The sequence below is a fragment of the Callithrix jacchus genome, chromosome 10 (genome assembly GCF_049354715.1).
Source record: "Callithrix jacchus isolate 240 chromosome 10, calJac240_pri, whole genome shotgun sequence".
Lineage (NCBI taxonomy): Eukaryota > Metazoa > Chordata > Mammalia > Primates > Cebidae > Callithrix > Callithrix jacchus.
Genome location: NC_133511.1, coordinates 100,748,139 through 100,764,784, shown reverse-complemented (window position 1 = coordinate 100,764,784; position 16,646 = coordinate 100,748,139). Strand labels below are relative to the sequence as shown.

Below are 16,646 nucleotides of genomic sequence, written 5' to 3'. Positions count from 1 at the left end.
AGGTTGCCTTTCATCTACAAATTATTTTTTAAAACACATTTACCAGGTTAAACAATAATTTTTTTTTGGAAGAGTACCCAAAGTCAAATGCCCTAAGATGAAGAGATGCTTATGAGATTTTTTTTTTTGTTTAAATAAAGAAAATGCAAAGTTAGAATGGTTCTAAAGGAATCAGGAACCACTAGAATCCTGTCTAGTGGTGCAGACAGGATTGAAAGAGAAGAGGGAAGGGGAGAGATGGAGAAAGGCATGGACGGAGGAAGACGTTTGGATTCAGATTTTGGAAAGGAGAGTAAAGGAAGGAGGTGAGCAGAGAGTTTTAAAAATTCTATTATATATGTTTTTCTCTCTTTTGCTTATTTTTCTCATCTGTCTATTCATACTTGCGTATTTTGCCCAATGAACTATCTTCTAAGAACCCTTAGAATGCACCGAACATTTTTGGAGGGTTTTCTGGGTGCCAAACGCCAGTTTAGGAGCTTTACCTGTCTTCTCCATTTCATTTAGTTCTCTTAGCACAGAGAAGTGGGAGACTTTTAGTCCCATTTTACAGATGGGATGAAGAGAGATATGGAGGAATTTGCCCCAGGTTACTCCGCTAGAAGGTGGTGAAGAACTCAAGCCTTAGGCTATCAGCACCTGACATTTTAACTATCAATCGGTCCTGCTGGGACTCCCGCTCCTCTAGCACCATCTCCGAGGACCTGCTCAGAGTTTGCACGTGGCCGGCCGCGTTCCATCGACTAACAAGGTCCAGAACAGCGCAAATCCGAAGAGCGCCTACCCCGGGGGAAAAAGAGAGTCTGTTTAATTATCACTGCTGCCCTCCAAGTGAGCTCTTCTGGGACCCATTGTCTAGATGAGGAAAGTGAGGCTTTGCCTGCTCTGCCGTCACAGGGTCGGCAGGTATTGGGGCCCTAGGTTCCTGCTGTGCTCCAGAAATAAAGCTGCCCGGGTCTCGTCATTTTTATGCAAAGCCATCCAGGAGGTTCGAACTCTCCCTAGCACAAGCCCATCTGTCTCCGCGGGCCGCCCCCAGACTCGGAAGCAAGCGGCGAGCAGCGCCGAGTGGGTAGAGAAGCGTCCCCCGCCACTCACCTCCGCCAACTCTGCGGCTTCTCAGCCCGCGCCCCCGCGAGGCCGACCTCTCTCCGCCAAAAAAAAAAAACCCCGGTCCCCCTCTGCACCCCGCCCGCCGCCCCCAGGGAGCTGCATTAATATTAATCTCGCTGAATAATTGAAGGCCGGAGATTTATTCGGGCTTCGGCGGGGGAGGGCGCGCAGCTGGGCCGCGTTTAGGGTCCACCACCAGCGTGTTTCAGCAGCTCGATTCCGAGGGGCCTGGGACCCCCCCCCAGTGGTGGGAGGATGGGGTGGGTGTGCCTGCCTGTGAGCTTGGGGGTGAGTGGGAGTTGAAGCGGGTGCTCCGGGGAGTGAGGAGGCAGCGCCAGGGGCTGCTCCAGGGAGGCGGAGACGGAGGGGCATCCCGGGTCTCTGCGCCGTCGCCTGCGCTTCACCCCGCACGGGGTGACCCGGGGCCACGCGGTCTTCAGGGGAAACAATAGCGACTCCTTAGATCTTGGGCTCCTGCCACCGGCTGCCCAAGCCTTCCCGGACGAGCGGCGGGGCCTCTTTTCTTATTTGGCTAATTTATGGCGAGAGGCTGGGGGGAGGGATGGCAGAGGAGGGACCGCGTCTGGAGATGGGGGCGGGGGGCGGCGGTTAAAGGAGTTGCCCGAGGCGGCGGCGCGGGTGATGTCAGCTCTCGACGAAAATAGAGAGGGATCGCCTGCAAATCCCCAGCTCCGGCGGGGCTAAACCTTGCAATCCCTCCCCGGCCGGCGCCGAGCCAGGGCGCAGCAGCCTCCACCGCCTCCCCCGGCGCGCACACACACACCCGCACACGCGCACGCACGCTCACCGGCCTCTGCCACCACTCTCTGCTCCCGCCACTCGCCGCGCCCGCGAGCCCCGCAGCAAAGCACAGGTGGCAGCGGCTCAGGGGCGCCTCGCCGGTGTGCTCCTTCCTGCAGCCCTGGGCGCTTCGCTGTTTCGGGGAAGCAGCCCTCGGAGCCCCCAGAGCTCCCAGCCAAGCGCCATCCCCGCGGGCGGAGGGGAGCGCGGGTAGCGCGCCGTGGAGAGCCGGGACCCGGATTAGCGCCCGCAGTAGCCTCCTGTGCCCGTTGAGGCGCTAAAGGGCTTACCCCGGAGGCGGGTGGAAGGGCGGGCAGAGGCGCCCCTTAAATATCGCTCCTGGCCGCAATTTCGCGCTCACCCAGGCGCCCGCTCTCTCCCTCGCCCGCAGCTGCTGGATAGTGCTGAAGAGGAGGGGGCGTTCCCCAGACCATGGCATCCACGGAAGGGTGAGGGGATTTTTCTCTGTACCCGCGGGAAAGCGGGGCCACGCGCGGGGTAGTGGTGCCCCTATCCGGGATGGGGACAGAGAGGCGTCGGCGGCGGGCCTCGGAGGTGGTGGCGGAGCAGTGGCTTCGCTGGGGGTGCGACGGTGAGGAGGAGATTGATTTTCTTTCTTGGAGATTGCTGCTTAATCCTTTGAAAATGCGAGAGGCGGAGGGTTGTTTTATTTTGATTAAAAGGGTAAGGTGCGTTGGGGGCGTGAGAGTGTGAGGAAGAAATCCTCTTGAGGTTACTTTTGAGATTTCAAAACAATAAGGGATTGGGCACAGTGTGAGCAGACGCGGGGGTAGCAGCGCCTCCGGCGAGGTGCCCCAGACCCAACGCCAACTGACTGGTGGGGCCGGCCGGGAATGAATGAGCCAGGACCGGCTCCTGGGGCGGGGCGAGGATCAGCGCGCGCGGCCTTGAACTCCAGGTTTACGGAGTCGTCCTGGAGGTGCTGGGCCCGCTGCGATCGCACTCCTTGTCCCTGGAAGGCGGAATCTCCCTGGCTAGCTCTAAGGAAGGGTGGAAGAGATTTGGGTGCTTCCCAGGAGGAGGCGGGAAAACGTGGTTTGGGACAAGGGCAGGAGTCACCAGACTCCAGCGGGCAGGAATAGCATTGACTTTCCTATTCAGCCCGAGGGCCTGGAGTCCTGTCCTGCCTCTCGAGACCGATGTTGGCATGGGAAAGCTCCCTCGCAGTGACAACTAAGGATTACTGTCTTGAGCAAGAGACAGAGGGGGCTTCAGGGGACAAAAGGATTCTTTGAATACTCACACATCAAAGGAAAGGTCCATGAACACAGTCCTTGGACCAGTATCTCCCAGAAAACTTTTTGGGGTTGGTAGAACCTGAATGGCCATGAAAAGACTGGGTAGCTCAGCCCTTTGGCTCATTCTCAAAATTGCAGTTGGTCACTTGCAAGAGATCACAGGATCCATGTTATGTGAAAAGCAAATATCAGGGGCTTCTCTGGGCTCCAGCGGTGGTGTTGGCGTTTTCCAGTGTCTCCTAAGAAATTTTACCAACTCTGCAGGCTTGTTTCAGGGGAATGGATCTCTAAGCAGGCGTGAAGAGCTGGTATCCAAAGCCAGATCTCTAGACTGCAACCTCCAATAGAAGGAAAATATTTCTCAAACTGTCTCTCTGTGTCCAGGAGAAGGAGCTCATTCCTTTTCTGTACCCCGGTGTCCTTCCAAACATCTGGCATCTTGTCACTGCATTAAATTTCTTCTCTTTCTTTGCCCTCACTGTTTTGCAGTGTGGACTTTTTGATTATTATTTCTCCAAAAAGATGTTTCAGGAAGACAACTGTGTACAAGAAGGGTGGTACCTTGTGCTAAAACAGATCTCTAGAAATAGATACGATGAGCCCATATGGATCAAGATCAGTACCTTCCCATGTCTAATTAAAAAGGCTTCTATATTAGAAAAGATATGAAAGCATTTCTGGTTGCCTTCAGGGACCTTCTAGACTTATCCTTGCTTGTAAAGGCAAGGGTGGAAAACATCTGTGGACAAGATGGATGATGTTAGTCTTTCAAATCCTGCGACCAACTCACTCCCTATTTTGATGGCCAGATAGAGTAGGAGGGGTTAGGACAACCCCAAACTGAGTATGTTTAGTTCACTTTTGTTCTAAATGAAAGCTGCCAAATGATTTGACATGAAATATAAAGCCAAAGTGATTTTCAGCATTTTAAAAAGATTGCCATCCAATTAATCCCATCTTTTGTACTGTGTATGGTTAAGAAAAGATTCCTCAAAGGAACTTTTATTTAAGAGATGAAAGAATTGAGAAAAGGTGAACAGCTGGGAAACAAATATAGGAAGATCTATGATCCATTATTGTTTAACAGCAGTAATTGATGAGCAGGTGACACTCTCAGAAGCCCTGGTCTTTCCTTTCTTCTTCTCTTCTTTTCTTCCAGGAGCATTTACTGAGCACTTGTTGGGAGGAACTCTGAGTCGGGGGTATACAGAAATGTAAACAGTCTGGGATCTGCCTTTTAGAAGTCTAGCTCCATCCAGTCAAGGATTTGTATTAGTAAATTGTTCATGTGGAATCGTGAGATCTCTTGCCCCTTCTAACATCTTTGGTTAATGTGCCATGTAAAGGAAAATTTACTAAGACTCTTCAGGCTGCCTCCTTTGTTAGATTTTGTCCTTTAACAGTATTGAAATTGTTTCCTTGAAACATACATTACTTAGAAGGAAGCAAAAATAGCAATATAGTTATATGCTTTCAATTTATATGTTTTCATTTCAACTCTGTTTGATCCAGAATGTTTGGGAGATAGGATAATATGGGAAACTGATCATTCTGGTTCACATTTATTTGGTGATGTCATTAGCAGCAGCAGAACATGTTAATTACCAATTTCTAAATAATTATTAGAAGCAATAGTGACATCTTATGTTTGTTTAACACTCCACTTTCAAAGCTCATTTGTGTACCTCATCACATTTGATTCTTCCAATAACTCTGTGAAGTAGGCAGTCCAATAAGAATAGACTTTAAGGATTAAATTATTTATAGAGAATATAATACCATCTTTCCAGAAAGATTTCAGGACTTGACAAAGCTTTGGGGTTATCTGAAAACGATGTGTGCTGGGCATGCCTGAGGCAGATTCCCGGCTTTTTCTCAAACTTTCGGCATACGTATCCTGCAAATTGCCTTTTAGGATATTCTCTTTGTAATCTGTGCACTTGGTCTTTGCTTGTGCAGAGGATAGGAAAGCACATTCTCGTTATTTGAGAGCTTTGATTATTTGGAATTGAGATTATTAGCATCTGGTTTCTATAATAATCAATAGTGAACTCTTCAGTAGTTCCCAGGCCCTGAGAGGTATTTTCCTGCAAAGCAAGGTCTAATTTGGTAGTTGAGCATTCTTTTTTTCTGAGTCCCCTGTCATGGCTAAAATTACAGAGATGGATTTTAGGGCCCTGACCCAAATTGGAAAGAAATTATAAGTAGTTGGTGGCAGACAGGCTAGTAGTGTCCATTACTGACGGGGTCACAGTGGAGTGCCCAGATGCTGAAGAGGCAGGCATTTTAGAGGTATCGTCTTGGAGGCTGGGGATGGCTAGGTCACTCTGTATGTCAGAGACCCAAGGCAATCCATCCTTTGATCAGCTCCCAGGGGCCAAGGGGTCAGGGTGAAAGTCAGCCATGAGGGCCTGAGCTTCAGTTTGACTTAAAGAGAAAGGAAAACAGAAAACTGCTGACAGTGGGAAAACCCTGGCAAGGGAGACCCCTTGAATTTATTATTTCAAGCAAATAAATTCAAGCCATAACCATTGCCTTCTTCCTTCTCTCCTTGGGAATGAATTTGAGGTCAGCTGGAGGAAGAGCCCACAGAGCAAACTTATTGGAAAGTGAGTGGAGGATATGAGGCTTGTGGTCTAGAGGGGTTTGCAGGTTGCATGCCTCAGGCTTGGCTGGAATTTTCATTTCTCATTTTCTCATTTTCAATAATATAGAAATCAGCCTCCTTGGGTAAAATAGATATTAGTAGAGCTATGAGAAAACCATTTCATGTTTACTAAAACAGTCTCTTGTGAGTAATTCAAAGCTTAATTCTCAGGAAATAATTTCTAAATCCAGAGGAAACATGTTATTAAAAACCAAAAGACAGGTCTGTTCATCAGTATCAACGGCCACTTCTTTTCCTCTTCCATGCAACGCAGTGAGGTGCCGTGTGTCTCCTTCGTTGGCGTTGGCTTTAAGGGATGTGTCAGACAAGGAGAAGTCCTTCAGCGACGATGCTTCAGCACGAGCAATATATTTAACAGTTAAGTGTGAGATTTCTGGGTCAGTGTGCCATAAATCCTACAGTTCCAGAATTGCAAAGCTTTTTCATAATTTGAAGCTCAACACAGAATGATTTCAATGTAAATCCTCCCCTCCCTGCTCTCCTCCGTGGCTGTGTCACACAATGCCCTGATTTCTGGTTTCCCCCCTTTTAAGTAGTTTCTCCTACTAAATTTTTCCACCATTGGACTGGCTTGCCTCTTGGAATGAGCTGAATCTAGTCTTCATTTCAATCGCTTGCTACAATTATTGTAATCTAATAAAACACTGATAGTACTAAATCTTCTAGCAAGAGTAAGCAGAGGCATCGTTCTCAAAATAAAGTGTTAGCTTTGTTTGCATTTGAAAAACTTGTCCTTGCAGTCTGAAAAAACATCTGCCAAACACCAGACATTGCCTTGCTTGCAGCTTTTGATTTCATGCCCTTAACAGCTTGTTGGGGGGCAGGCAGGATGCTTCATAGAAAGGGTTTTAGAATCCAGATTATGGCAAATCTTTTTATTTACCGGGATCGTGAGCTTGCTCTCTCTTCCCTCTGCCCGCCCCTCACCCCACAACTCTCTAAGGGCCAACTCCTTGCAATGAATTAATTAAAGGAATGTTTAAAAATATCTCATCGCTCTATCTCCACGTGCTCCATCATTGATTGGAGGCAGATGGGCTGCATATTTGTCGGTAGAATAGAAAAGGCCTAGCATCTCGTTATAAATCTGTCTGGTTGGTTTTAAATGATGTCGGAAAAGACAATGGGCCTGCAGTATTAAAGGAGGATGAAAGGAAGATCTTTAAAATTTTAAAGAGCAGACCTCATTTTCTTAGTGCTTTGGTTTTTCTTTAAAAAAAATTGTTGTTTCTCAATGATGTTGATATTTATTTTTCATTCGTTTATTTAATGTCTCACTTAGACGAGCAGATATAACTGTTGTTTGCTGAACTGCCGTCTGGAGTATTTGGCAATCTCATCAGTTGCTTTAGAGTGTGGACTCATTGAGCAAGGACTGTCCTTTGAAAATGGAATGAAGGGAATGAACTCGATTTGGCAGCTGGACTTGATCTGTGTCAATCCTGGTCTCTAGGATAGATGCCGGCAACGTTAAAGACCTTGAATGAAGTGTTTGGGGTCAAGAAGGGAGACACTGCCCGCATGCCCCCCTCTATATTAGAGGCTTCATTTAAATCACTGCGAGTACTTTCTTTTACATTTGGTCGGGGGGCCATCTGTCACTTGCTGTTTGTAATCTGGCACAGGACTTTCTGTTGTGTGGTTCTGCCGTCCCAAGTTCCCAGCCACTGTGCTGTCAGCGTCACAGAGCTGGTGATGAACTTGGAAGTGAGTCTGAGACCTGTCTGCCTCCAGCTTTGCTTTTCCCAGCATTGGACATGAGGTGCTGAGTGCCTGTGGACTGTATGTGGCCCATGGGTATATTCTTTTAGGCTTACAGAGGATTTTTGAATACGTTTCAATTGTTCACTTATACTTCAAAATGGTTTACCTTAAAGAAAATCCTGATTCTGGCTTCTCTTAGAAATTGGGAGATCTGTTGGCAAAGAACCTTCCCTTTTACCTTGGTACCATTTATTGAGTGGTTATACCCCAGTATGGCTTTAAACACTTTAATGTGTATTAATTTATTTAATCCCTACAACAATATGATGCAGCAGGGATGCTCTTAGCTTCATTTTACAGGTATAGAAACTGAGGCACGGAAAGAATAAATGAATTGCCCAAGATTTTGCAGCCAGTGAGTGGTAAAGCTAGGCCTTCAACCCAGGCATTCTGGCTCTGGGATCCAGATCCACAGTTACTAGGCCACACCTCTTAGTCCAGCAGGACAGGGGTTGACTGGGGCTGAGAAATGGCTGTCTCTTGAGATAGGGCATATACCTTTCAGATTTGGCACAGTGTGTTCTGGGACTACTTTTCTCATGTTACTTCCCTGACCCTTTACCTCTCCAAGGAAGCTATAGAGAGATTAAAAGCATGGGTTCCACCCTCTTGGTATATACCATTGCCTGGTGGTTTGGGATTTGAAGAATTATTCAAAATCTCACTTCTATGTAAGGAAAGATCATTCAGGCTACATTTCCCCCCACCCCCTCCACCACCACCACCACCAAGCACTTCTTGTTTTTTCCTTTAACTTTACTCTGGGTTGTACTCAATGGAGAGGTCTTTTGTAATTATTGGTTTGGTTGTCAGAAAGCCAATAACATTGTCTGGTCTAGAGGCAGTGCTTTGAAAGAGCCCAGGGCATGACCACATGCGTCCCATCCTTTGGGATATTGAGCCTTGGGTATGTGCTTTGGCAAATGTAACTGAGCATATAGCAACCCCTGGAATTTATTTTTTCTTTCGTAGTCTTCAGGTGTGGCTGTTTAGGGTTGTGGCTTATGCTATTTCCTGAAACAGCTACTGGTCTTGCCCCTCTAGGAGTGGGAATGATGTTTATTTCACAGCAGATGCAAACAGTGATAAGCTAAGGATGTCTTCTGAATTGAGGAAGAAATCTTCCAGAAGCCATATTTTTGAACGTTTTAAACAGTGGGACAGTTTGCTAATCACCCAACAGATGGCAGTAATGTCAGCACTTTGTCCGCACTGGTGGTCTGACTCCCTTTGGAAGCCCTTCAATCCTTAAGGAATCCCAAGTCCCATGGCGTTTTGTTCTCTTTTGATTATAAAAACTTTCTCCACCGAGTATAGAATTTGGTAAAAGTGAGGCAATTGTCATATATCTACAGTGTTCAATATCATCCTAAATAAATACAAATTGGATCAGCCAAGCTTATGTGGCTGTATATATGTGACTTTATTACATCCTTGACAAACTCCTAGGGAAAATTATGTTCATTTTACAGATGGAAAATCTGAAACTTAGGGAATTTTGGATTTTATGTGCCTACTGGGTTTTTGGTCGTCTAATTATACTGTGTTTCATATTATCCATATTTTGTAATTAATCCACATTTTTTTAAAATTTCATGAATCCTTCCTTTATTTTTTATTCTTTTTTTTTTTTTTTTTTTTTTTTGCTCCAGTGGGTGTCTTCAGTAATTTCATTCAAAGAAAGCAGGACAGCCAAGTGTCTCTGAAGAAAAAATAATGTAACAATCTTAAATTCTTAAAGGATAAGAATTTAAGAGTCGATACCTTAAGAAGGACAGCAATTATTATAGAACGAAGTTATTCTTTGAGTGGAGATGCGACATTCAAAATAAAATGACACCATAAAAAAGTAAGAATAGGTTTAGGTAATTGAAAATGATTGTCAGATCTATTTTTAGACATCAAACCAGAGAATTTCAAATGGAAGAAGGAGTAGTACATGAAGGGAAATAAGGTAAAAAAAAAAAAAAAAAAGAGAGAGAGAGAGAGAGAAAAGAAGAAAATCATTCTTTTCTCTTAGATATTAGGGAAAACTAAGAGCTACAGATTGTGTTTAATCTCAATCTTTACTTAAAAGGACAGTTGGGCTGGACATGGTGGTGTGCACCTGCAGTGCTGGCTACCCAGGAGGCTGAGGCAAGAGGATCTCCAGAGCCTGGGAGTTGGGGGCTGCAGGGAGCCATGACAATGCCTGTGAATAACCACTGCACTCCAACCTGGGCAACATAGCAAGACCCTGTCTCTAAAAAAAATAATTATGAAGGAACAGTTGGAATCTGGTGGATTTGTTAGGAAAGTGGATGGAAATCAATGTGAACAAAACCCAATTAGACAAACCTGTTCAAGAGTGAAATGGATGGATATCAACCAACAGGATACATCTCAGACATTCTAAAGTGGCTGATGGCACCTGGGGGATTGGTTCAGCTATCATTTTTTCTATTTATATGCAATATATGGTCTAGAAAAAGTGTAAAGAATAAATATTGGGCTAATTTCTCAGAATAGGTTAGAGAGTAATGGAATTATAGACTGAATCTACTTCCTCAGTATTTTTCTGGAACTCAATGCCATCAATCAGCAGACATTTGTAAAATTATCGTAGAATCTTAGCACTGGAAAGATCATTGATTTTAGATCATAATTAATTGCTAACATTTCAAATGTAGAACTCATTATCTATTAGTCTGGCAGCACTGAACTTTAGATGCTTTTCACAGATATTGATACATTGGGGTTAAGGTGGTGTTGGTTGGTCCCAGGAAGCAGATTCTGAGATGGAGACTTGTGTGCCTGGAGTTTACTGGGAGGAGCTCTCAACATAAATCCTCATGAAGGAGTGAAGGAAGCCAGGGTGGGCAGAGGGAGAGGTTGAAACAGTCACACCAAAGCCTCCCTACCACAAGGAGCTCTGGAACAGGGATGGCCCTTCAGAACAATCCAGATTTGAGGAAAGAGGTTTTATCTTTCTACCCCTGTGTTAACCAGCCATTAAATAGAGCTGTGCTAGAGCAGGGGACACGGCCCTGGGTACAGGGCAAGATTTGGGAGGGAAATATACTTAAGAGCTGTCATTTATCCAACATGCCCAGCAGCTGGGCGAATGAATCATTCAGTCCCGTGGCGGGATACGGATCTGGGTAGCATATCACAGTATCCGCCATTGTTTCCAAATTCAAATGTTTGAAAGATAATAAAATAATGAATATGGTTGCTTTTGATCAGAATATCCAGGCCTCTATAAAGCTATCACCTGTTATACCTTGCTGGTCAAACGATACAAAATTTCATGTAGTCAGGAGGAGTGACCTATTGTTCCGCATGGTGACTACAGTTAACAACAATGGATTGTGTACTTGAAAATTGGGAAAATAGTAGATTTTAAGTGGTGTCACCACCAAAAAGTGACAAGTATGTAAAGCAATGGATACATTAATTAGATTGATTTATTTTATTACACAGTGTATATGTATATGAAAGCATCATGTTATATACCATAAATACATACAATTTTATTTGTTAGAAATAAATAAGTAAATAAATAAAGCTATATCTTAGAGCCGTATCTTAAAAAATAAAAACCGCAAATATTGCAAAATGGCATGAAGTAAAAAAGTGAAAGACTATCTCTCACCCCAATCCTGTTCTCCAGAAATAGTCATTTTTTTTTTTTTTTGTCTGCCCTTTAAGACAGGGAAAGTGGATTCTGGGGAGAATGCAAGGTCATCATCTTCCTCAGTTTTTTTTTTTTTTTTTTTTTTTTTTTGACAGAGTCCTGCTCCGTCACTCAGGCTGGAGTGCAGTGGCACAATCTCAGCTCACTGCAGCCTCCACCTCTCAGGTTCCAGTGATTGTCTTGCCTCAGCCTCCAGAGTAGCTGGGTTTACAGGTGTGTACCACAACACCTGGTTAATTTCTGTATTTTTAGTAGAGACTGTATTTCACCATGTTGGCCAGGCTGGTCTTGAACTTCTGACTAGGTGATCCTCCTGCCTTGGCCTCCCAAAGGGCTGGGATTATAGGCATGAGCCACTATGCCCAGCCGTCTTCCTCAGTTTTAGCTATGTCTCACATAGTCACCAAGTACAGATGACAGAAGCCCTTTTCATTCCAGTCCTTCCAAGGGTGCTGTGTCCAATGGAATGATGGTTATCTGAAGGTTCTGCCTTAGAGAGATTAGTTACATTAATCTAATTTCTATCTAGAGTGGTGAGTATAATGGAAAGGGTCAGAATGGATAATAAATAAATATATTGGGAACAAGAATGTAGCTATTATTGATATTTTCAGTGTTGACAGCAGCCATTTTCACACTCCTACCAGTGTCATTTCCCATGGAGTCCTTACCTGGGGAAAAGTGAACAATGAATTAGAGAAATCCTTTCTGGAATATTCACTGCATTGTTCTGTTGATTCAAGAAGTCAGGTATTCTGTCAACTTCAAGCCAGAGGTATGTATATATTGACATTTCTCTACTCTATTCCACTGGTAAATATTAAGATGTTCAGAGGTGAAAGAACACTTTTGTACACACAACCCAAGGCCTTGCAGATTATATCTCTATGAGTGTTTTTCCTTATTTTCTTGCACCTGTTGACTCTGCTTTCTGAGACTAAGACATTGAGTATCGCTGTGTTTGTGTTTTTATCAGCACAGCACATTAATCCCAGTGACTCAGCTGTAGAGCAAGCCAACCAAATCTCATTGGAAATTGCCTTTCTTTTCTTTTCTTGCCTGTTTTTAATAGTTACAATTCTGTTATTGACCATGGCAGATAGATATTATACATATTTCCAGTTTATGGGTAAAGATGTCACTGCTTACATTCAATCTACATTTAGGAAATACATTTTGCACATAGAATGTAACAGTCAAATAAAAGGGTATGAGGGATTCACTATTCACTGTCAGAGAAATTATTACAAAAACTTTTAACCTGTTTGTTCCCTGGACCAGTGGCTCCTTTCCCATAACACAAACACATGACTTTATTAACAATAAGAACAAAATCCTTAAATACACCTGACATACCTGAAACTGGGAACAAAAAGAGCTTTAATTGGACTTACGGTTCCACATGGCTGGGGAGACCTCAGAATCATGGCGGGAGGTCAAAGGCACTTCTTACATGGCAGCAGCAAGAGAAAAATGAGGAAGAAGCAAAAGTGGAAATCCCTGATAAACCCATGAGATCTTGTGAAACTTATTCACTATCATGAGAATTGCACAGAAAAGACCAGCCCCGTTATTCAATTACCTACCCCTGGGTTCCTCCCATAATACATGGGAATTCTGGGAGATATAATTCAAGTTGAGATTTGGGTAGGGACACAGCCAAACCACATCAAGGGGGATGAGGTACTGAGACCAGTTAGAAGATGGCAGCAATAATTTAGGTGGGAGATTTTCACCTGAAGTAAGAATAGAAATGAACTTGGCTTACCAGGCTCTAAGGATATTTAGAAGGACTTGGTGACTAAGTGCAATAGGGGTGAGCAGGAGGAAGGGCTTAAAGCCATCTCTCAGGCTTCTCAATTAAGCAAATGGGGATGAGGTAAGTGCGGAAAAGGAATTCAGGAGATAATTTAAATTTGAAGAAGACAGTGAATTTGGTTCAGCATACTGGCTCAGCATTTGTGATGGGGGGGATATTAGTAGAGATGCTCACTGGGCAGTTGGAGTCATGAGAGACTGGGGCCATTAAGGAGCGTTATAGACATAAGGGAGCTCACCCACACAACGTCATGAGAGGCTGGGGCCTTTATTTGTATTACAGATGTAAGGGAGATCACCCACGGAGAGTATGAAGCTAGTGAAAAGAATTGGGCTGAGGGAAGAATTCTGGGAAGCTCTAGTATCCAAGGATGTGCAGAGGGAGGTGATTCACGGGATGCAGGGTGCTGAGAAGTAAGGAGAAGAGTCAGGAGTGAGCAGGTGACTTGAAGTGCCTAACACTGCCACACGCTATGGAAAGGTCAAATCATGGAAGGATTGAAAAGTGGTCATTGGATTAGTCAATTTGAAGTCCATCACTGGCCTTTGCCAGAGCTGGGTCAGCAAAGTGATGGCAGCCGCTGCCATGTTGGTGTGGGTTGAGAATGGGTGGAGAGAAAATGAATGCAAGTTATTTTTTTCCATAAATAGTATTCAAGAGGTAGATGGTACTAGGAAAGCAGATCAGGTGAGAGCAGGATTACGTTTTGGGTTGTTTTAGTTTTAGGCTGGGTATGCTATAAGCCTGTTCATCTGCTAAGGGAGAGGCTTGATTAATGAAGGCGAGGTCTTGAATTCTCTGTGGAAGATACTGATGAAGGGAAGAGTTAGAACCCAAGGCTAATTCATTGCTCACTTGGGGGTTCCTGCAGGAAGAGCAGGGTGGCTCTGTGAGACTGATTCCACAGCATAGGGGAGCACAACTCAGAAGGGACAGGGAGGAAATGGTTGCCTGCCTAGACGGTCAAGTCCACATCATCAACCCTGGTCATCCGTGGAGTGACAGATGGGGCAGCCAGCTTGTCCTTACTTCTGTAGCCTCATTACTCAGCAAGCTAGAGTTAGCTATATTTTAGTAGTGCTTGCTGTTTTTTTTCTTTAATATTTACCTTTTTAATCGTTTCTAAGTCTCCCTAGTTGTAGTTCTTCTCTTTCTTCCCTTAGCCCTTCATCTGTGCTCTTGCATAGTCTGTGAAAATTTTCTTGAACTCAGTTTTAATCCCAGTCTTCTCTTGGGCTCTGCATTCCCTTTGAATCACTTCCTGGGAATTTGCATAACATATGCATCCTGATAACTGCCAAATTATGTTTCTATCTCAGACCTTTATTCCAGGTTCTGGATTCATATATCATACAACCTAATTGTTGTTTCCATTTATGCAATGCATAGATATCTGGAAATTACTGAAGTACAATGGAACTCTTGATGTTTTTTTCCTACAAACTCTCAAATTTCTCCCACTCTCAAATTTCTCCCATCTCAGTAAATTCTATCCTTCAGCCTCAACTTACAAGCCTATTCAGTTCTACCTCAGTTCCTCAGTTCCCACCGTCTTGCCCAAGTTTGCATTCTCTTTTCCAGAACCACTTTCAACCCTCCACCTACCACCATTCCACAGATGACTGTCACCATCTGATCCTGAAGCATGCTGCAGTCCTCAGTTTGAATGCCATTTCCAGAGAGGCCTCCTCTTCCCACTCCGCCTAAAATAGGTCTCCCTTTCCTAGTCCTACCTCATTATCCCTGTTTGCTTCCTTCTCTGCATCAATTACAACTTTTACATATTTTATTTATCTGTCTGTTTGTATCTACCCCTTCACTGAACGGTAAGCACTTTGAGAACTAGTTCATCATCACATCTCCTAGATCCTAATTGCAGTGCACTCAGTAAGCATTCGTTGGCTGAATTCTCATCCTTGTCAGCCTTGAGAAGGAGGAAGGCTTCTCAGAAGAGGTGATGTTTGAGCTGTGCCTCTTCCAGGGACCGTCCTTACTACACTTCGTTCAGACCTCTTTTACAGCAATTCATCATAACAGAGTGTGCAAAGTGTTTTCTTGTCTGTCTGTTCATTATCCTGATATCTCTCTGAGGATCAAGGCTACATTAATTTCTTTGTGCCTCACCTTATTACCATTATCACGATGAATGTTAGCGTAATCGAATTGCCTGTTTTGCAAAAGAGATAAGCAAGTGCATAAAGGCGACAGAAGGGAACAAGTGTAGGAGGCAACAGATCCAAGGTTGAGAAAACATGTCCTTTCACTTGTTGGGACATGGTCATCTTGGTAAGGGTCTGGTGGTCAATTGAACGTCCCCATTCCTGCCTACCAGTCAATAATTACTCTTTGCTAAGAGTTAATAGGGTTCAAGGAGGTTACGAGAATAATCAGTTGGGCAGCAGCTCACCTAGTGAAGCCAAAAATGTATTTGTCACAGTCAATCATGTCTGCATGCTGCTGTCTGGGAAAATTATAAACTCCTATATCTGCAGTTCTTTTAAAATGCAGTGAAGTTTCCTCAGTGGAGGAGTCTTTGAACTCATCCTCTGTCTTTCCCAGCATTCCTGCCTCCTCTTAGAATCATGTCTATTTCCTTTCCTTGTTCTTTGTGAAGGAAAACAAAGAGAAGCGAGAGTAATTTGATGTTCAGATACAAAGAAGGGATTTCTTAAGTCAGAGCTGATTTTTCAATTACATTAGTAAAAAACATCCAGGGCTTGAAAACTGATTTAGAAAAAGAAAAGTTACCAGAAGCAGACAACATTGTTACGTTAATCTTTTAGCTTTTTTTCTTTTTCCTTCCTTTCCTCCTTCCTTCCTTCCTTCCTTCCTTCCTTCCTTCCTTCCTTCCTTCCTTCCTTCCTTCCTTCCTTCCTTCCTTCCTTCCTTCCTTCCTTTCTTTTTTAGACAGAGTCTCCCTCTGTCACCAGGCTGGAGTGCAGTGGCATCATCTCGACTCACTGCAACCTCCTCTTCCTGAGTTCAAGTGATTCTCCTGCCTCAGCCTCCCAAGTAGCTGGGACTACAGGCACGCATCACCACGCCCAGCTGATTTTTTTGTATTTTTAGTAGACATGGCGTTTCACCATGTTGGGCAGGATGGTCTCAATTTCTTGACCTTGTGATTTGCCCGCCTCAGCCTCCCAAAGTGCTGGGATTACAGGCCTGAACCACCATGTCCTGCCAATCTTTTGACTATTAAAGAGACACTTAGTATATTTAATCAGTTTCAATAGAGTTTCCTTACTCTGGTTTTCTATGGATCTAGAAATAATACCTTGTAGTTGATATGTGTGTTTTCCAGCATCCTAAATAAAAATGTTGGATATTCTTATATTTCCTGAAATGGAGTTCTTTTCTGGAGTTTTCTGGTGACTGGACATGTTGGGGGATATTTATTGCATCCTGGTGGGATATGAGAAAAAAGCCATGGCTGGCATCTTCTTTCTTGACTGTGTGAGTCTTCACAGTGTGAGTCCTGTGATTGGATGAAAGACCAGTTTATAAAATCCCCTTCCTGAGCCTTATGGGAAGGTCTTCAGCTGA

The 16,646-nt window shown here is 44.2% G+C and overlaps 1 protein-coding gene across 11 annotated transcripts in view; it reads left to right on the top strand.

Annotated features, from left to right (window-relative positions):
* The first annotated feature begins 232 nt into the window (after window positions 1-232).
* The window catches only part of SLC1A2 (solute carrier family 1 member 2), a 165,560-nt gene continuing 149,146 nt past the window's right edge, over window positions 233-16,646 (top strand). For 2 of the 11 annotated variants that reach the window (XM_078340844.1, XM_035262359.3), the window contains exon 1: window positions 5,402-16,646. This exon is cut by the window's right edge. Coding sequence is in view for 3 of the 11 variants with exons in the window: in XM_035262358.3 (XP_035118249.2) it covers window positions 238-305 (68 nt within the window). In the remaining 8 variants the exon portion in view is untranslated. Of the gene's footprint in view, window positions 306-507; window positions 1,402-1,750; window positions 2,507-5,401 lie in introns of those variants that run through there. The other 9 variants (XM_078340846.1, XM_078340841.1, XM_078340843.1 and 6 more) reach the window with 9 other exon arrangements.